The 21,601-nt window shown below is 43.1% G+C and overlaps 2 protein-coding genes across 3 annotated transcripts; both read left to right on the forward strand.

The window, feature by feature from the left end:
- Positions 1-348: 348 nt before the first annotated feature.
- LOC112318160 (protocadherin beta-2) lies at positions 349-8,710 on the forward strand. 2 transcript variants are annotated; one of them, XM_071219495.1, is made up of 2 exons: positions 368-870; positions 6,681-8,710. In XM_071219495.1, exons 1-2 carry the CDS (start codon positions 499-501, stop codon positions 8,661-8,663), a joined length of 2,355 nt encoding a protein of 784 aa, XP_071075596.1. In that variant the 5' UTR covers positions 368-498; the 3' UTR covers positions 8,664-8,710. The 2 variants fall into 2 exon arrangements, with proteins under 2 accessions (XP_024431040.2, XP_071075596.1); XM_024575272.3 differs by lacking the exon at positions 6,681-8,710 and having other exon boundaries at positions 349-4,881.
- Positions 8,711-15,897: 7,187 nt separating this feature from the next.
- On the forward strand, positions 15,898-19,559 carry PCDHB4 (protocadherin beta 4). Its single transcript, XM_024575241.4, has one exon. The coding sequence runs from the start codon at positions 16,107-16,109 to the stop codon at positions 18,492-18,494; it is 2,388 nt and encodes a 795-aa protein (XP_024431009.2). The 5' UTR covers positions 15,898-16,106; the 3' UTR covers positions 18,495-19,559.
- Positions 19,560-21,601: the final 2,042 nt, after the last annotated feature.

Below are 21,601 nucleotides of genomic sequence, written 5' to 3' on the forward strand. Positions count from 1 at the left end.
CTGAAGCGACTCCCATTTTTCGAAGTTGATTTTTTTCCAGTTTTAAAAAAAACTCTTTGAATCTGTGAGGAAAGTGGAGTGGAAATGTGTCTGTTTGCCATGTCGTTGTGGATGCAATGAAAAAGCCCTTCGAAAAGCAGGTAAGACTTCAGTACACTAAGAGATGCTACTTGAAAATACTCGATTTGGATTGCCCTCAGTCTGGAGGAAAGGATTGGGATTCTCCTAACGTTTTGGAGAAAGTAAACACTCGGAAAGGACGCAGGGTGGCGCTGCAGCATTAGAAGTAGAATGAAGAAAGGTACCAGCCGCCCTTCTGGTAGCCAGACGCTCTGCTAGAAAAGCAGGCAGGAAGAGGAGGCTTTCTAGTGCGGTCGCTCCGGGATATCAGGGCCTTAGGAGTCTCTACTCATCCCAGTATCTGGAACTTACTCGGAGACAGAGTCAGCGACATCGCGACCCCGAGCTGGGTCAGCTTTGCTGGGAGACCAGAAGGCGATGGAGGCCAGAGCAGGAAAGGAACGCTTTGTGAAACAAAGGCAAGTCTTGATCCTCTTTGTTTTGCTGGGTATAGCTCGGGCTGGTTCAGAGCCGCGACACTATTCAGTGGCCGAGGAAATGGAGAGTGGCTCCTTTGTGGCCAATGTGTTAAAAGACCTGGGGCTGGAGGTAGACGAGCTAGCTGCGCGGGGGGCCCGCGTTGTTTCCAAAGGGAAAAAAATGCGTTTGCACTTGGATAGGCGGACCGGGGATTTGCTGTTAAATGAGAAATTGGACCGGGAGGAGCTGTGCGGCGGTAGCGAGCCCTGTGTGCTGCCTTTCCAGGTGTTACTGGAAAATCCCTTGCAGTTTTTTCAGGCCGAGCTACAAGTTAGGGACATAAATGATCATCCCCCGGTTTTCCTAGACAAAGAAATAATTTTGAAAATCCCAGAGAGTATCACTCCCGGAACTGCTTTCTTAATAGAATGTGCCCAGGACTTAGATGTAGGAAGCAACAGCCTCCGAAGTTACACAGTCAGCCCCAACCCCCACTTCCACCTTAAATTACAAGAGAGTCCCGAGGGCAGCATATTACCACAGCTGGTGCTGGACAAAGCGCTGGACCGCGAGGAGAGGTCTGAGATCTTGCTAAGTCTCACGGCGCTGGACGGGGGGACTCCGCCCAGGTCCGGCACCGCCCTGGTCCGGATTGAAGTCGTGGACATCAACGATAACGCCCCGGAGTTTGCAAAGCTGCTCTATGAAGTTCAGGTCCCAGAAAACAGCCCCATTGGATCCCAGGTTGCTATCGTCTCGGCTACAGATTTAGACATTGGAGCCTATGGAGAAATATCGTATGTATTTTCCCAAGCTTCTGAAGATATTCGCAAAACTTTTCAAATAAATGCAAAATCGGGAGAACTCCTTTTAACACAGAAACTGGATTTTGAATCCATTCAGACTTATACATTAAATATTCAGGCGACAGATGGCGGGGGTCTGTCGGGAAGTTGTGCGATGTTTGTCCAAGTGATGGATTTGAACGACAACCCTCCGGAACTGACCATGTCAACGCTCATCCATGAGATCCCAGAAAACCTGCAGGAGACCATAGTTGCCGTGTTCAGTGTTTCAGATCTTGACTCGGGAGACAATGGGAGGATGGTTTGCTCCATCCAAGATGATCTTCCGTTCTTCCTTAAACCCTCTGTCGAGAATTTTTACACTCTAGTGACAAACACAGCCCTGGACAGAGAGATGAGATCCCAGTACAACATCACCATCACCATCACAGACATGGGGACACCCCCACTGAAAACCCAGCACAACATCACCGTGCTGGTCTCCGACGTCAACGACAACGCCCCGACCTTCACCCAAACCTCCTACACCCTCTCCGTCCGCGAGAACAACAGCCCCGCCCTGCACATAGGCAGCGTCAGCGCCACGGACTCGGACGCGGGCGCCAACGCCCAGGTCACCTACTCGCTGCTGCCGCCCCGGGACCCCGGCCTGCCCCTGGACTCGCTGGTGTCCATCAACGCCGACAACGGGCAGCTGTTCGCCCTGAGGGCGCTGGACTACGAGGCCCTGCAGGCGTTCGAGTTCCTGGTGGGCGCCACCGACCGCGGGTCCCCCGCGCTGAGCAGCCAGGCGCGGGTGCGCGTGCAGGTGCTGGACGCCAACGACAACTCGCCCTTCGTGCTGTACCCGCTGCAGAACGGCTCCGCGCCCTGCACCGAGCTGGTGCCCAGGGCGGCCGAGCCCGGCTACCTGGTGAGCAAGGTGGTGGCGGTGGACGGAGACTCGGGCCAGAACGCCTGGCTGTCGTTCCAGCTGCTCAAGGCCACGGAGCCCGGGCTGTTCGGCGTGTGGGCGCACAACGGCGAGGTGCGCACGGCGCGGCTGCTGAGCGAGCGCGACGCGGCCAAGCACAGGCTGCTGCTGCTGGTCAAGGACAATGGCGAGCCGCCGCTGTCGGCCAGCGTCACGCTGCACGTGCTGCTGGTGGACGGCTTCTCGCAGCCCTACCTGCCGCTGCCCGAGGCGGCGGCCGAGCCGGCGCGGGCCGACCCGCTCACGGTCTACCTGGTGGTGGCGTTGGCGTCGGTGTCGTCGCTGTTCCTGTTCTCGGTGCTGGCGTTCATCGCGGTGCGGCTGTGCAGGAGGAGCAGGGCGGGCTTGGTGGGTGGCTGCTCGGTGCCTGAGGCCCACTTTCCGGGCCACCTGGTGGACGTTAGTGGCACCGGGACCCTGTCCCAGAGCTACCAGTATGAGGTGTGTCTGATGGGAGGCCCCGGGACCAGCGAGTTCCAGTTTCTCAAACCGATTCTCCCCAGCTTCCTTACTGAAGGTGAGGAGAGGGTTAGTGAGGCAAAGCCCGGTTTCAGGGATAGCTTTGAATTCAGTTAAGATCTAGGAAGGGTCTACTAACCCTAGTCTCGTTTGTAAAATAATTAGAAATGAGCCCTAGTTAATTTGTGAAAATTCCCTTTGTACTGCTCTGCCCATTTGGGGTTGTGTCTTTTTATTTGAAATGTAAATATTTCAGTTCAGTGCATGCACATTACTAGAGTTTCTAAATGTGTTGCTTTGTGGTGTAGTGAATGCTAACTTTCTTTGTGTTCTCATTGGTGATTAGTCTCCTTATAACTTCATTCCGTTTGAAATGCGTAAGTAGCCCCGGCTGCTGTGGCTCAGTTGGTTGGGCATCATCCTGCAAACCAAAAGGTCACAGGTTCCACTCCCAGTCAGGGCACATGCCTGGGTGGCTGGTACAGTATTGGGAATGTTTCTCTCCCTCTCTTTCTCCCTCCCTTCCTCTCTCTCTAAAAAATACAGTTACAAAAAATAAAACATGAAAGTAAATTTTTTCCAAAGTCTGAATTTTTAAGTTAGAGCACCCTATTCCAAACTCCCCTCCCCCGGGCCTAGGTAATTTTGCAGCCCTAAATTTTTAAATGTTTGCTCTTACTATATAGGGTTATTTTTTTCAGGCCCAGCATATTTGTTTGTTATTCTCTTAGGCTAGTGTAACTTTTATCCTGTGAAGTCACATTGGCTAAAACCATTAATGTAAGTGTGTTCATCAAAAACATGGCACTCCCTCACATTTTTCTAAATGTGTACTTTGCACAGTGTCCATACATGGAAATTATGGTTCCTTAGAGATCGTGAGAACTTTGACTATTGGATTCCACAAACCATTCGCATCAAAAGTGTTCAATAAATCAATGACTGGTATTCCAGGATGTCATTAAATCTACAGCACACGTACAGTTGTTTTCAAAGACACGCTGTTCTTCATGCTTTCTACTTCAAAACAATTTTTGACCTCTGTTTATTTCAATCCCCCCTTTAAAAAAATCTGTTTTAATTATTAAAAACCATCTATTAACTTTGAGCACTTAATTAATATCCAAGAGTCTGCGGGAATGTATGTCTTTGTCTTCAACCCAAATTTATAAACTTCCTATGTAGTTTGGCATTGTATTTTTTAAAAATTCTGGAGTATTATGATTTAACTGGATACAAGCTCCTGGGAAAATATTTATTTTGGTCCGTCTGCTCATTCCATTTCTTTTCGTATTGAGTACTTCTCTTTTCCCCTTTCACTTTTCTACTTTTCAATGCTTTTTTCTTTTCAGGTGCATGAGTTATGTTTCTCGATATCTCCCAATTTACTGCATAATTAGCACAATGACTTGAAGATGATAGGCTCTTTAATTTTTGAATGAGAGGAAGAAAGAAGTGTCTTTATTTCACCTGTGATGTGTATTCATGTATATTTCACCTGTGATGTGATGTGTATTTAAAAACTCACAGGACAAACTTTTGCTGGAATTAAGTGCTCTCTGATGCATAATGAATTTATATATGTAGTATATGTTATTAATTGATGTAGTCACTGTTATTCAAACAGTATGTAGTTATCAGTCCCTGGTGTCTCTTTCCATCAAAATATTTTTTCTTCTTCTCTTCCTGCTTAATTCGACTCTCCTCTCCTGCTCACAGCTTAGGGATACAAATGGGGAAATTGTGTTTTCTATTTTATAATTTAAATTTTCTTTTATAATTCACTACAGGATTCATCCGACTTCTCTATTTCTGGCAGTTCAATTTTTAATCCATACATTAAAATACAATTTTATTTTTTAATGTTCTTCGTTTAATGCTTGAGCTATACAATTAAAATTATAAGATGAATTTTAAAGGTCTTATTTTGAGATTAGCAGTGGTGTAAAGCACTATCTTGGTATCCAAAGTCTCTGATTAACCTGTAGGGTCTTGGATAAGTCACAGAATTTCTGTCCCCCTCCAAATGAGAATCGTAGCTATTTCAGTAGCTTGCAGTTATTATTAAGTGATTTAAAATATAAAGATTCAGAAGTGTAATTGCTGTTATTTTATAGATTGCTAATATGAAGACTAAATTTAATAGGTGAGCCTTCACATAACATTCCTGCCCATTGTGAAGGATCTAGATTGAGCATGTGATATTTGTGTTGTTTCATTTCTCTGCCTAAACCCTTGCAATAGCTTCCTTTTAGTCTTAGAATAAAATCCATGCACCTATTACTTGGCCCCAGTTTGCTGCTCGAGCCTTCTCTTCCCACGTACTCTTGTGAGTTCTGGGTATGCTGACCTTCCTTCGTTGTCTAGAATAGCTATGCTTGACTGTTCCAGGGCCTTTCCATAGCGGTTCCTCCTATATGGAATCTTCCCCTTTCACAGTCTTAGCCTGGGAAGCTTCTCATCCTTAGTGTTCCAGATTAAATGGCACATCTTTGGGGAAACTTTCCCAAATCTCCCCACCCCATTAAATCAGTCCCTGCTGTCCGTACTGTCGAGTGCACTAAGTACCTTTCCTACACAGCACTTTTCACACTGTTTGAACATCTGTTTAAAGCCTGTTCACTCCATTAGGTGGAAAGCTGTGTAAGGTATATGTCTGCCTTGTTACCCCTGTATGGCTAACTTCTGCAAACTCAACGAGTTTCCACAGATGAAGTAGTTATACTGATGAAACCAGTAACTGAAAAATTACCATGAAATAAGAGAAGGAGGAAGTTCTGTATTTCTTGACTGAGTGTGAAAATGTGGAAGGAATTAGGCATTTGTGGTCTATGGATATACCTCCTGAAATGATCTATTATAATTTTTTATTGCCTTGCATGATTTCATCGTTTCATAGCATTATTTTCCTTACTATAAAAGCAACTTGTGCACATATTACAAAATTTGGGTAATAAAGGAAAACACATATATGATAGTGAAGGATGCCATAATTTAGAGCAAAATATTTTCAAATTTATACGTAGTAGTTTCAGATGGGGCGGGGTAGTCCCAGCAGGTGTCCACATCCACAAAATCATAAAAGTGAGGACTCTGATAGGACAGTCGTGTCTTTTAGATAAGAACACATTTAATTTCCTAGGTTGTGTTTTTTAACACAAGAAGCTCCTCTTTAGTGTCAACTGGTTTTAGTAAGGAGAATAAGCAATTAAAAACATCGAAACAACAAAAGCTCTAAAACAAAGTATCTTCTCCAAGAGTTTGAAACTGCGAGCGAACGCATGGTGGCGCTGTTGACTAAGAATGAGAATTAAACCACCGCACTGCGCCTACGCAGAGACGCGCCGCACCAAGCTGGTACAGTACACTAGGGGTTGTGAGCTTGGGCAGGTTTTTAAGCAAGCAAGTCCGAGCCCTGGAAGGAGTTTTCCTCTAGACTTTCTTCAAAGGTTGGGAGGCAAAAGACTTTGCGTTTTCCAGCGCTGTCGGAGGCTCAGCTCGGCAATATTTCTTGGAAGAACATGGCAGAAAAAGAAATGGAGTCTGGAAGGGAGCGATTTCTTAGACAAAGGCAAGTCCTGTTTCTCTTTGTTTTTCTGTGTGGGTCTCTGGCTGGGTCCGAATCGAGACGCTACTCTGTGGCTGAGGAGAGAGAGAGGGGTGTTTTAATAACTAACCTAGCAGAGGATCTGGGGCTGAGTGTAGGGGAACTGGCCGCGAGGGGGCCCCAAGTTGTGTCTAAAGGGAACAAACAACACTTTCAGCTCAACCATCAGACCGGTGATTTGCTCCTGGATGAGAAATTGGACCGGGAGGAGCTATGCGGCCCCACAGAGCCATGTATACTGCATTTTCAGATTTTACTGCACAACCCTTTGCAGTTTATTCCAAATGAGCTCCAGATCATAGACGTAAATGACCATTCTCCAGTGTTCTTTGAAAATGAAATGCAGCTGAAAATCCTAGAAAGCACTCCACCAGGAACAATAATACCGTTGGGAAATGCTGAGGACTTGGATGTGGGAAGAAATAGTCTCCAAAACTACACAGTCACTCCTAACTCCCATTTCCACGTTCTCACAAACAGTCGGAGGGATGGAAGGAAGTACCCAGAACTAGTGCTGGACAAAGCTCTGGACCGTGAGGAGCAGCCACAGTTCAGTTTAACGCTCATGGCGCTGGATGGCGGGTCTCCACCCAGGTCGGGGACCGTCCAGGTCCACATCCTGGTCTTAGACATAAATGACAATGCCCCAGAATTTACACAGTCACTCTACGAGGTTGATGTTCTAGAGAACAGCCCCATTAACTCTGTTATTGTGACTGTCTCCGCTTCTGATTTAGATACAGGAAATTTTGGGACAGTATCATATGCATTTTTTCATACTTCGGAAGAAATACTCAAAACTTTTCAACTAAATCCAATTACTGGTGATATCCAACTAGTCAAACATTTGAATTTTGAGGCAATTAAGAGTTATGAAGTCGACATAGAAGCCAAGGATGGTGGGGGTCTTTCAGGAAAATCAACAGTGATCGTTCAGGTAGTTGATGTCAACGACAACCCACCAGAACTGACCTTGTCGTCAGTTACCAGCCCCATCCCAGAAAACTCAGCAGAGACTGTGGTGGCCATATTCAGTGTTTCTGATCCAGACTCTGGAGACAATGGGAGAGTGACGTGTTCCATTGAGAACAATCTCCCCTTCGTCCTGAAACCATCTGTAGAAAACTTTTACACTCTAGTGTCAGAAGGAGCTCTGGACAGAGAGCGGCAGGCCCAGTACAACATCACCATCACCGTCACAGACATGGGGACACCCCCACTGAAAACCCAGCACAACATCACCGTGCTGGTCTCCGACGTCAACGACAACGCCCCGACCTTCACCCAAACCTCCTACACCCTCTCCATCCGCGAGAACAACAGCCCCGCCCTGCACATAGGCAGCGTCAGCGCCACGGACTCGGACGCGGGCGCCAACGCCCAGGTCACCTACTCGCTGCTGCCGCCCCGGGACCCCGGCCTGCCCCTGGACTCGCTGGTGTCCATCAACGCCGACAACGGGCAGCTGTTCGCCCTGAGGGCGCTGGACTACGAGGCCCTGCAGGCGTTCGAGTTCCTGGTGGGCGCCACCGACCGCGGGTCCCCGGCGCTGAGCAGCCAGGCGCGGGTGCGCGTGCAGGTGCTGGACGCCAACGACAACTCGCCCTTCGTGCTGTACCCGCTGCAGAACGGCTCCGCGCCCTGCACCGAGCTGGTGCCCAGGGCGGCCGAGCCCGGCTACCTGGTGAGCAAGGTGGTGGCGGTGGACGGCGACTCGGGCCAGAACGCCTGGCTGTCGTTCCAGCTGCTCAAGGCCACGGAGCCCGGGCTGTTCGGCGTGTGGGCGCACAACGGCGAGGTGCGCACGGCGCGGCTGCTGAGCGAGCGCGACGCGGCCAAGCACAGGCTGCTGCTGCTGGTCAAGGACAATGGCGAGCCGCCGCTGTCGGCCAGCGTCACGCTGCACGTGCTGCTGGTGGACGGCTTCTCGCAGCCCTACCTGCCGCTGCCCGAGGCGGCGGCCGAGCCGGCGCGGGCCGACCCGCTCACGGTCTACCTGGTGGTGGCGTTGGCGTCGGTGTCGTCGCTGTTCCTGTTCTCGGTGCTGGCGTTCATCGCGGTGCGGCTGTGCAGGAGGAGCAGGGCGGGCTTGGTGGGTGGCTGCGCGGTGCCTGAGGCCCACTTTCCGGGCCACCTGGTGGACGTTAGTGGCACCGGGACCCTGTCCCAGAGCTACCAGTATGAGGTGTGTCTGATGGGAGGCTCAGGGACCAGTGAGTTCAAGTTCCTCAGACCTGTTCTCCCCAATGGTCTGGTTCAAGGAACTGAGCAAGAATAGTGCAAAACCCCAGTCGTAGGAATAGCTTAGATCGTTAACAAAAGAATTAAAAAGTCATTATTTGGTGAATGTTTTCCTTTTTAAGTCAAGAATCTTTAGTTAATAATAATTTTGTTCATATATTGATTTTAGTTCTGTTTAGTTGTTATTTACATATTCTCCTTTCTTCCTATTTTCTATCTTACCAATGCAGTCTTAATGCCTCCTTTTCTTTTTCTAATAGGTGCATAAAAATAGTCATGATCTTTTAGTGGTGATTTTGTATAGGTCTATTTTAAGGAATGCATTTCAAATTCTGTATACAATGCACACTCAGATGATGTTCGTTATAATATCCCTGAAGCATATTTTCTATGGTTAATGAAATTTGTGGATAGATAAGAATGTGTTTTCTTTCAGATGTGCCATCTTTAAGGCACAACATGTTTTTTTTATTAGGGGCATAGTACCCAAAAGAGAGTAATACACTTAATTTATTTTCTGTTTTTACATCTGCAGTTAATATTTCAATATTGTAGACACTTATATTGACCCTCAGTGGACAAAATATAGGCTAATAGGGCAAAGTGCTCTTAGATTTGCCTAAAGTGTGCTCATGAGTTAGGGAAAAAGTAAACTTCAGGCATTTTGAACAGCTGATTGTACTTTTCCATTTGATGTGAAGACATTGTTTAGTAAGGCATGTGGTGGTATGACAATGTGGTATGTAAACTCTGAGATATAAATGTTATCAACCTGAGGGCCTTTTTAAAAAATTTCAAGAAAGTACATGTATATGTGGTCTACATATGATTTATGGTAAAAGCGTTGTCCCATTCTATCCTACTTTTTAAAAATTGGTATCTACTTGGCATTTATATAGTATGTCTGAGGGAAATCCTGCCTGTGTTTCCTGACTCACTCCCCTCCTCAGGTTTCCGTCTGACATGATTTAGGTTTATGTGTGGTCCTCCTGGGATAAACACTGACCATGCGCATCAGCATTCTGCCCCTTAGTGTAATTACAGGTTGTGTAAGAATAGGAACTTCTAAAAAGAAGGGAGCGAGGTCTTCTCTCTACAAATTGTGAAAGTGTAAATGAGCTACAACTAAAAATACAACCTGGAAGCAACCAAAAACATCACATTTCGTGGCTATTTTAAGTAATATAGAAAACTTATTTTTAAGTCATAAAATATTACGTCCTCAATTAGAAAAGTTAATTAGCAAAAAATAAATATTCTCCTCAGATATTTCCTCATTTAGAGCGATAAAGTGTTCCAGGAATTGAGTACTCATTACAAGAAGAAAGGGAACTGAAGTTTCTCAAAGGTTTTTAAGATTCCTAAAAGAGAAAAAGAATTTAAGATTGACATGGCTTCACACATTGAAGTGTAGTTATAAATGGTGTCATTTTATGTAGCTGAGAATTGAATGCATTAATTCTTAATAATCAAAGGAAAGAGAGTATTTCTTTTCATTTAATTTACAGAGATGTTTGGATCTGGCTCTTTCTTTTCTTCTTTTAAAGATTGCATTTATTTTTAGAGAGGGGAAGGGAGGGAGAAAGAGAGGGAGAGAAAAATCAATGTGTGGTTGCCTCTTGCACGCCCCATTCTGAGGCCCTGGCCCACAACCCAGGCATGTGCCCTGACTGGGAATCAAACCAGCGACCCTTTGGTTTGCAGTCTGGAGCTCAATCCACTGAGCCACACCAGCCAGGGCTGAATCTGGCTCTTTCGATGAGATGCCTTTCCCCTTCTTTTCATACTGAGCTGAATTGCCATGAAGAGAGGAAAAAGCCAAATCTGATGAAGACTTCTCTTTATTTGACTGGGTTGCAGGTATCATCTGAGCCAGGGAAGTATTCAGTTGTGAAAAGTACAGAGAGCATTTCCTTTTTGGCCGATATGGTATATCCCTGGCCTCTAACTGGTTGTAATATTGAACTTCAGTCAGTCTTCATGGTATCAAAATTAAGTGACATTTGCACAATACCAAAGGCACTGAAAACTTTAAAATAGCCATTTATTTTCAAAACAATTCTAGATAGTATACACTTGCACTTTTTCCTCTCTGAAGACACAATTCAGAAATAATTTAAACATTTCCTTGACAGTCACAACCTAGTTTTTAACACTGAAAAGCAAATAGATGAAGATTGTTATGTAGATTTTATGTAGATTGTTAAAAGAATGAACTATATTTGAACATCACTCATTAAAACTAGTGAAGTAACTTACACTTTTTATAAACCTTTCTGAATCTTTCAATATGGCTTCCTTGAAAATTAGAATTTTTAAAAAATACAAAAATGATTCTACACATTCCACTACTTTACTTTGGGAGTCTTTTGCTTCTTACATTAGACTGTTCCATGTTTTAGAGCTGGAAATCTATAGTCATAATTCAGAGTAATTTTTAAGTTCTTTCTATATTGTTCTGAGTCTCTATTTTTAGGTATACATTCTTTTATCTGTTGAGACCACTTTTCAGCTGTTAGTCTTCCTCATCTGCTTGGTGATATTTTATTGAGAACTCTTTCCTATTGGAGGTTCCCCCACATACCTGGTTTTGATAGTCTTGTGGAAGGTAAGAAGAGCCCCAGCCTCTACAAATCCAAGCCTTGATTAAGAAGCTTAGCTCAACTTTGCCACACACACAAGCAGAGGTTTGGGACGAACACCTAATGGTGTGTTGAGCTGGGCCCTGGTCTCTCTGGAGCGGCACCACTCTGCGAGGCAAAAATCTCAGGGAACGTCATTCTCTGCTTGGTTGTCACGTGTCTGTTGAGGCTGTAGACATGGGAGCTAATGGAGACATTTTTACCTTTTTAAAAGAAAGAAAATTATTTTTAAAGGTTTTTATTGTTGACACTAGAGACATTTTTACTTTTCAGTCTTCAGAGTAAACAAGCTGATTTTAATCAGAAACAAGCTGGTTTTGAGGAAAATTGAGTTGTAACTGAAGTGATGCATGGGGATTACCCATAGGAAAAAGTCACGGTCTTGATTGATATGCATGACAGTGCTGCGTCCTGGTCCTGGACCACACGCAACTTGCTGGACGATGATGACAACAACAACAGCAGCAACACCCTCTGCAAAGCAATCCTGTATTGTGCACCGAACTGGTGGCAGGTAGAACAAGGTGGTAACCTGGATGGTGACTTGAATTTGCGCTCCTGAATATTTCATCAATGGTTCAAGGCCTCAGAGTGAGTACTTGATGTTTATTTAGCATGTGGGCTCACAGCCTGGAACTATATCTAGGCTCCTAGGCGATAGGCACAGGCAGGCACCAGCGGGTGCTGTTATTAAGGAAACTAGAAGCCACTTTAATTTCGTATGGTCATGCTACACCTGCTGTAGTACCTACCCCAGACCTGCCTGCAGTTCCTTGAACCGCCCACAGAAGTCTACTCAAGCTGACGGGTTCTCTATCCTCTGGTGCCCTGATTTGACTCGGCTGTTCAGTGATGCTCAGATGTGGGAGATGAACAGGGAAACTTCAGTGGGTTGCTGCTCAAGACAATTTTCTGAGATTTTTAAGGATGTCAGCATCACTGGGACCTAGTTCCAGATCCATTATTGTGAGAGGTTTCTGACTGGAATATCAGAGGCAAAAGGGTTCTGATTTCTGAAGTCATTGTCTCCAACTTAAAAGGGCTATGGACAAGGAAAGACTTTTGTGAGAAACTCAACTTATAGAACAATTTGGGGCTTATCAAAAATTACAATTATATTCTCTAAATATCTTTTTGAGGGTTTTTTGCTTAAATTTCATTCCCTCTGGGAGAATGGATTTCTTCATCCTGAATGTCTCATCCTTTTCAACAAGATTTAATCAGCAATCAAAACACTTTCCACAAAACAAGTCCAGGACTAGATGGCTCACTGGTGAAATCTACTAAATGTTTAAAGAATTAACACCAATCCTTCACAAACTTGTTTTTAAAACGAGGAGCAGAAACCACTTCCCAGTTCATTCAGTGAGGCCAGTATTACCCTGAAGCTCAAACCCAACAAAGATAACACAAGAAAACTGAACACCAATATCCTTTATGAGTATGGATGCAAAATTCCTCAATAAAATATTAGCTAACAGACTCCAGCAACATGTAAAAAGGATTCTACACCATGACTATGTGGGATTTATCCCAGAAAAGCAAGGTTGGTTTAACATATGAAAGTCAATCAGTAAAATACACCATATTTATTAGAAAAGGACAAAACCATACAACCATCTCAATACATGGAGAAAAATTTTACAAAATCCACTTTTTCATGTTAAAAACCCTCAACAAATATGTCACAATTGTGCATAAAGAAAAGTCAAAGGAATCCACAAAAAATTATCGATGGATAAATGAGTTCAGTAAGGTTGGAGAGTAACAGGTCAATAAACAAAAATCAATCAGTGTTTCTGTTCACCAGCATCGGACAAGCCCGAACCGAGGGAAACAATTCAGTTTATGATCACATCGAAAAGAACAAAATACTTAGGAACTAATTTAACAAAGTAAGTGCAAGACTTGTACACTGAACCCTACAACATGACTGAAAGAAATTAAAAAAGACCTAAGTAAATGAAAAATGTTCATGGATTGGAAGACTTAATATTGTGAAAATGGTAATTAATATCCTCCAGACTGGTTGACAGATTCAATGCAATCACTATCAAAATCCCAGCTGGCTTTTTTGGGGCAAAAATTGGCAAATTGGTCCTAAAATTCATATGGAAGTGCAATGGACTCAGAATAGCCAAAACAATCTTCAAAAAGATTGTTTTTTCAAACAAAGTTGGAGGATTCACACATCCTGATTTTAAAGATGTATGCTAAATTAGACATTAGATATTTGAATATTTTTTCAAATTAAAAATGTAAATACTATCTTTTTATTTAGTATGTGCTATAGAGAATTAGTAGAAATTGTCTTAGATTTCATTACAAATTTCTCAATCCACTGTTCTTGATTTCAACTTTATACCCAATGCCATTTCAAAAGATCTAGACATAGATATTTTTCTCCAATATTTAAGATGACAGAGAATTCGTTGTATGTCACTCTTTAAATATTTTAACCCAGTAAATGACCTCAACAAAATACTATCAGTTTTCCTTCCAATTTCTAAGTTTTGTAAGCACCTCTCTTTGCTGTACATATCTCTAAAAGGATACAAGTCACTTTAAAAGTTCTTATATTAATTGCAAACTTGAATACAAAGGTATTTTACCTATGATATCTGTGTACCCAAAGCAAGGCTTATGTTTGGATCTAGATGATCTCAAAAGTTGTTCGCCTCTCCAGACCCACTTAGATAGATAAAAGAACGCATTCTGGAGCCACCTGTAACAGTCTGAACCCTAGCTCAGCCACCTCACGTTGATGTATGACTATAAGCAGGTTATTTATGAGGGATTTTTTTCACTTAATCCCTTCACTTTTTTCACTTAGCCTTCCCAACTCCCCACCCCTCTGACAGCTGTCAGCCTGTTCTCTGTGTCTCTGAGTCTGTTTCTGTTTTGTTTTGAGCAGGTTATTTAAACTGTGCCTCAACTTCTTCATTTTAAAATGTGGCTAATAAGATGCCCACGTCATAGGGCTTTGAAGGGGTAAAATGAACTAATATATGTAAAATGCTTAGCATAAAATCTGGAATATAATGGCACATATTTGTTTGGAACTCCTTAACTTGAATCTAACTAGAACTAGGTTCCTATATTACAATTTGCTCTTTGCTTTTCCCAGGAGATTTGTTTTTCATTTATATCTGAAATAATATTCTTTATTTTTTCAGTATGTTTTAAATTTTACTTAATGTTGATATATAGTCTCTCCTCTAATTTGTCTTAAATATGAAATATGAAATAATTCTAAAGTGTTAATACTATTGCAATTGCTATATCTCTTTCAGGAAGTAAAATATATAATAGAATCAAAGTAAATTTAACTAAATAGTACTTAGCATGTATTACACCCTCATGTCTCGGAATTTTACATTCAGTTTCAGACATGTTCTTGGCTGAATGTTTGATCTGACAATCTTCTTATACAGATAGAAACATAATCATTAGAATGAGTTATGTATTTATTCAACTGATATTTACCAAATGAATACTATAATTCATTCAGTAAATTTTGAGAGAAGGCTTTCTTCCAAAAATAATGTTTCCTAATAATTTCTTTTAGAATCTAAAATTACTGACATGCTTTAAAAATAATTCATTCAACATGAATTGTAATTTATTAAGTGAATTAAGTTAGTGTATCAGGACAAATCACAACAGCTGTGCACTGTGCTGGGGTCCATTCTATAAACAAGTCTATTCACCATATGCGAGCGGACAAGTCCGCAGCACCCTTTGCTCACAGATTAAAACATTTTAAAGCTGGGCTTCTTATATTTCCCTTAAATCATTGAGTCAAGATGATATCTGGGACAAAGAATGAATGTGGTAAGATACAAACTCATAAAATAAGTTTTTAAAATTTAGCTAGATACTTATCTACCTAAATGAGCTGAAAGCCTTTATCTTTAAAAAATTCTATAATTGTTTTTCTTTTTCACAGTTGTTGTGATTTTTATTCACTTGACTTTTTCTTGATATTATCCTGATAATAGCCAAATAAAATAATCAAGTCCTATCACCCTCTGGGTTCCTTATCTGTAAAACCTCCTTTCATTTCCTCTCCAGTTCTAAGAATCTGGTTCTAATACTACTTGACTTCCTTCTAAATTTAATGTGAGTTCAAACTGCAGAAAGATGTAACAAAGCAAGATGCCTCTTCTTTCAGCTGTATTACTATTTGCACACCAGCGCAGGAGGATAGAACCTTTCCTTTGAAAAATAGTCTCGAGACCATGTGGTACAGAACACCTTAACAAAGTTTTGCATCATCATAAATTTCTCGCATACTTGGAAACAAACATGTAATTACTATAAACCAGGGGAGTTTGTCTCCCCCAGGTCGATTACGCCAAGGGGAAATGGAGTTCTTTGAAGTTCCTCTGATTAGGCTGCGGGGGAGACCGAGCCACACTCTTGCTCAGAATCATCCCAGCTCATGCAATGGAATGGGATAACCTCATAAATTAATGGCATAACAACTTTGTGAAAGTTTTATACACTTCAAAGTTGAATTACTTTTGGACACTTCCAAAATATGCTTTGACTTGAGAATATTTTCTCAATGAAGACGCAGGGTGGCGCTGCAGGCTAAGATTGTGACTAAGCCCTAGAAAGCTCACAATTCCTTTGTTCCATACGAAATCAAAAACACAAGGAAGAAGCTTTGCCATCGGTACTGGGTTACCAACAAGTTTGCGGAGCGTTATACTAAACGGATTTAAGGTTCAAAGCAACTTTGTGAGGATTCCTCCCAGCGAGAAATAAAAATTGAATATCTCGAGCCTTTTTTGGTTGCTGAAGAGATTGGGTGTAAGCGCTGGGGCTCCACCATGGAGACGCTAGAGAGAATTCAACCAAACAGGCAAGTGATAGCCTTTATTTTGGTGGTGTTCTTGTCTCAGGCTCGTCCCGAGTCTCTTCGTTATTCTGTGCTGGAAGAAACGGAGAGCGGCTCCTTTTTAGCCCATCTGAGCAAGGACCTGGGCCTGGGACTCGGGGAACTGGCCGCCCGCTCGGCCCGGGTGGTGTCTGATGATGACAAGCAGCGCTTGCTGCTGGATCGCGAGACGGGAGACTTGCTTTTGAAGGAGAAACTAGACCGGGAAGAGCTATGCGGCCCCATTGAAACGTGTGTGCTGCATTTCCAAGTGTTGCTGGAAACGCCAGTGCAATTTTTTGAAGGAGAATTATCAATCCAGGACATAAATGACCACTCCCCAGTATTCCCGACTAGGGAAATGCTCTTGAAAATACCGGAAAACAGCCAGCCAGGGACTATTTTTCCGTTGAAATTAGCTCAGGATTTGGATGTGGGCAGCAATGGTCTTCAAAGATACACTGTCAGCCCCAATTCACATTTTCACGTCCTTACTCGAAATCATAGCGAGGGTAAGAAATACCCAGATTTGGTGCAGGACAAAGCGCTGGATCGAGAGGAGCAGCCTGAGTTCAGCTTAACCCTCACGGCGCTGGATGGCGGGTCTCCCCCGCGGTCTGGCACCGTCGCCCTGAGAGTCCTGATCATGGACGTTAATGACAATGCTCCTGAGTTTGTGCACACCCCATATGAGGTGCAGGTCCCGGAAAACAGCCCCATGGACTCCCCAGTCCTCACTGTCCTAGCCCGGGACATGGACGCCGGAAACTTTGGGAGGGTTTCCTATGGCTTGTTCCAAGCATCAGATGAAATTAAGCAAACTTTCTCACTGAATGAAGTCACAGGAGAAATCCGACTGACAAAGAAATTGGATTTTGAACAAATTAAGTCTTACCATCTGGAAATTGAGGCTACAGATGGAGGAGGCCTTTCTGGAAAAGGCACTGCGGTCATAGAGGTGGTGGATGTGAACGACAACGCCCCTGAACTGACGGTAACCACACTCACCAGCTCCATCCCAGAAAATGCTCCGGAGACTGTAGTCTCTATCTTCCGAATTAGGGACAAAGACTCTGGAGATAATGGAAAGATGATTTGTTCTATTCCAGAAACTCTGCCATTCATTCTGAAACCCATTTTCAAGAATTTCTACACTTTGGTGACAGAGAGACCGCTGGACAGAGAGAGCCGGGCCGAGTACAACATCACCATCACCGTCACAGACTTGGGGACACCCCCACTGAAAACCCAGCACAACATCACCGTGCTGGTCTCCGACGTCAACGACAACGCCCCGACCTTCACCCAAACCTCCTACACCCTCTCCATCCGCGAGAACAACAGCCCTGCCCTGCACATAGGCAGCGTCAGCGCCACGGACTCGGACGCGGGCGCCAACGCCCAGGTCACCTACTCGCTGCTGCCGCCCCGGGACCCCGGCCTGCCCCTGGACTCGCTGGTGTCCATCAACGCCGACAACGGGCAGCTGTTCGCCCTGAGGGCGCTGGACTACGAGGCCCTGCAGGCGTTCGAGTTCCTGGTGGGCGCCACCGACCGCGGGTCCCCGGCGCTGAGCAGCCAGGCGCGGGTGCGCGTGCAGGTGCTGGACGCCAACGACAACTCGCCCTTCGTGCTGTACCCGCTGCAGAACGGCTCCGCGCCCTGCACCGAGCTGGTGCCCAGGGCGGCCGAGCCCGGCTACCTGGTGAGCAAGGTGGTGGCGGTGGACGGCGACTCGGGCCAGAACGCCTGGCTGTCGTTCCAGCTGCTCAAGGCCACGGAGCCCGGGCTGTTCGGCGTGTGGGCGCACAACGGCGAGGTGCGCACGGCGCGGCTGCTGAGCGAGCGCGACGCGGCCAAGCACAGGCTGCTGCTGCTGGTCAAGGACAATGGCGAGCCGCCGCTGTCGGCCAGCGTCACGCTGCACGTGCTGCTGGTGGACGGCTTCTCGCAGCCCTACCTGCCGCTGCCCGAGGCGGCGGCCGAGCCGGCGCGGGCCGACCCGCTCACGGTCTACCTGGTGGTGGCGTTGGCGTCGGTGTCGTCGCTGTTCCTGTTCTCGGTGCTGGCGTTCATCGCGGTGCGGCTGTGCAGGAGGAGCAGGGCGGGCTTGGTGGGTGGCTGCTCGGTGCCTGAGGCCCACTTTCCGGGCCACCTGGTGGACGTCAGCCGTACGGGGACCCTGTCCCAGAGCTACCAGTACGAGGTGTGTATGACAGGAGACCCTGGGACTGGTGAGTTCAAGTTCCTGAAGCCAATATTCCCTAACCTATTGGTTCAGGACACTGAGAGAGAAATTAAGGCAAACCCCAACTGCAGGAATAGTTCTGTATTCAGTTAAGTATTGTGTGGGTTAAGTGAGCTGCTCCTTACTTTTGGTAAAATTAACTGCCATTGCAATGCATTTCTGTTAAAAATAGTGTTGTTCTCTAAATATGTATATCTCTATTTCAAACCAATGCATATCCCTGATCACCCTTTTATTAATACTCATTGGACTTAACATTTCTAGCTATACTAAATATTGAGTATGTATTTTCTCCATATTTGACTTTCTCTTCGTGATTAATCCTTCCATAACTATAAATTATTCAAGTAGTGTAAGTAGAAAGTTTGTTTAAATCAACTTCTTAATTTGTTCATGTCTTTTAAATGAAACATTTTAAAGCTTTGATGTAATCTTGCATTTCTAAATATTTGTGGTGCTTGTCTTTACCAGATATTTCTATGCTTACAGGGCCAGAGTGTTTGAAATTTTTTATAGCTACTCAGGCCTTTCTTGTTGGCTATTCTACCAGGCTATGCCCCTGGAATAACCACGAGCATACAACTGAGCATACTTGCTTCTCCCAAATTGTACATGAACATGCACTTCATTAAATTATTAACACACTGAAGTTGTAACCTCCCATTGGGAGCAGAGTATTTGCTAGAGATTTTCTTATTCATTTGATTGGTACTTGCCTTGCACATTCTACGTGCTCCATTAGCACCCACCAGTGTTACAATTAAAAAAAATTTTTTTGTAAATAATAAAGAGAAAATCTTATATAATTTGGCATCATTTTCTGTAAATAAAACGAAATCATTGCTTGGTAAAATCCTTTTAAAATCATCTCAGTACCTTAAATGAAATTTAAATCCTTTCATAGGATTTATGATATGGAAGGCCTCGTGTACTTCCTCGTCCTTCCTTTTGCCCTATGACTAGGTGTTCAAGTGTAGTTTAATGTGTGTTTCTCTTGGTTTCCCTGCAGCTTCTCTCCACCTTCTAAAAGAATCAATTTTTTTTTCTGAGTTTCAGTTATTCTGTTTAAGTGTGGTTATTGGGTGATGTCAGATTTTCACTTTCATTTACTTTGCAGACATGAACAGCCTTTATCAACAAAATAATGATTTATTTTTAATGTCAACATTATTTTCTGGTTTGTTCTTCAATGTAGTTTTCAGATATTTCGTGTAAATTACTGTATCAGTTATGCTGAACTTTCATTTGTAAGAAATAAGCATTACTTTGTCCTTCAGGACAATAAAAGTAGAAATTAAATAAGATAAGAAATGAACTTACCTGAATTGTTATTGTTTTATGTTGTGTTCAATAAGCCAAGTAACCTGATCATGTGATTTCCAACTAAATTCATATGACTATGACTATAAAACCACTTAGTTGAACTTTTGGTGCAATATGAGCAATTAAAGAACTTGCTCTATAATTAAATATTTATTTTGACATCTCAAATGTCATCCTATCATCATTTAATTACTTGTCCTTTTTCATGAATTATTTTTTCCTTAGGCATTACAGTGTAATAAAAAGGAAAGTGACTTACTGTTTAAGTTATTCTTGAAACAGCTTTTTAGGGCTCATCCAGTCTAAAAATTGAAATGAGAAAGTGATAAAAATGAGAACAAAATTAAACACAACAAATATATAAGACATGGATATGGTAGTCAACTTTGCTGACTTCTCTATTTATTATGAGCTATTTAACTGAAATAGCTTTTATGTACAATAACAAGAAATCTGATCATTTTCACCAATATATTTCACCACTATGAAAATCCAAGTTCGCTTTTTCTGTCTATGCCAGGAAAGTTCAGGTTGTATAATCAACAAACGGAGACCGGCCCAACAAACAGTCAGAGTGCAGATTTATAAATTTATGCCGTAAATTTATGGATCACTCTGCGTGTTACTTCATGAGTTACTGTGTGCATTGATAAAGCACGGGCCATTCTTTACCGCCTAGGGAACGCCACCAGACTGGTGAAGAACAGATAGACATTTTCAAACTCAATGATTAGAATTTAGTAGCAAATATTATTCAAATAACTTCCACAAAATACATACCTTGTGAAAAACGAAACAATTCTAATGTTGCAAAACAATGTGGAAGGGAGGCCAAATATCTTAAATAGAGGGATGTATAATGTCCAATAGCTGGGAAACTCAGTGTCGGGAATCATGTCGATTCTCCCCAATCAATCTATAGATGTAATAAAATCCTAAACAAAATTTCAGCAGATTCCTTTGTGAAATTTGCAAGCTACACCTAAAGTTAATATGGAAATATAAAAAGACAATAATAACCAAAGGAGTTTTAAAGAAAAAGAATAAAACTAGAGGACTTACCTATCGGATAATAAAACTATGATAAAGCTATAGTATTTAAGACAATATTGTACTGCAGGATAAACAAAGAGAAAAATGGAAAAAAGAGTCTTAAATAGATCTATAGTTACCTAATTTATTATGAAATGACACTTCAGGAACAATGGGGAATGGGCCCTCTTTTCAATAGATGGTGCAAAGTCATTCGGATGTTTACATGAAAAAATAATTTTGACACTAACTTCATTCATACAAAAAAGTTAGCTTCAAAAGGATTATGGCTCTAATGTGAAAATTAAAATAAATAACTCTTCAAAACACCATATATAAGAATATTTTTATGACCTTGGGGTATGCAAAGATTTAAAGAGAAAACAAACAGTACTAACCATAACCATTGTAAAATATTTGCAAATTAGACTAAATTAATGTGTGGTTTCCTCTCACATGAGCCCTACTGGGAACCTGGCCCACAACCCAAGCATGTGCCCTGACTGGGAATCAAACCAGCAACCCGTTGGTTCACAGGCCAGTGCTCAATCCACTGAGCCACACCAGCCAGAGCTACAAATTAGACTAAATTAAAGTTTAAGAAGTTTTGTTCAACAGAGATACCATAAGAGAGCTAAAATCCAAGTTATAGAGTAGAAAAAGATATCTGCAATACATATTTCTGAAAAAGTACTTATACTTAGAATATATTAAGAACTTCTAAAGATGGATCAGGAAAAACACAAATACCCTAAATAGAGAAGTAGACAAAAGATTCTCAAGCACTTCACAAAATGTATCCTAATGGCCAATAAACATCTGGGAATGTATTCAATTTAATTAAT

Source organism: Desmodus rotundus, chromosome 10 (genome assembly GCF_022682495.2).
Source record: "Desmodus rotundus isolate HL8 chromosome 10, HLdesRot8A.1, whole genome shotgun sequence".
Lineage (NCBI taxonomy): Eukaryota > Metazoa > Chordata > Mammalia > Chiroptera > Phyllostomidae > Desmodus > Desmodus rotundus.

Bases quoted from the DNA above. Each gene is read 5' to 3' on its own strand.
- LOC112318160 (XM_024575272.3), top strand. From the start codon at position 499: ATGGAGGCCAGAGCAGGAAAGGAACGCTTTGTGAAACAAAGGCAAGTC.
- PCDHB4 (XM_024575241.4), top strand. From the start codon at position 16,107: ATGGAGACGCTAGAGAGAATTCAACCAAACAGGCAAGTGATAGCCTTT.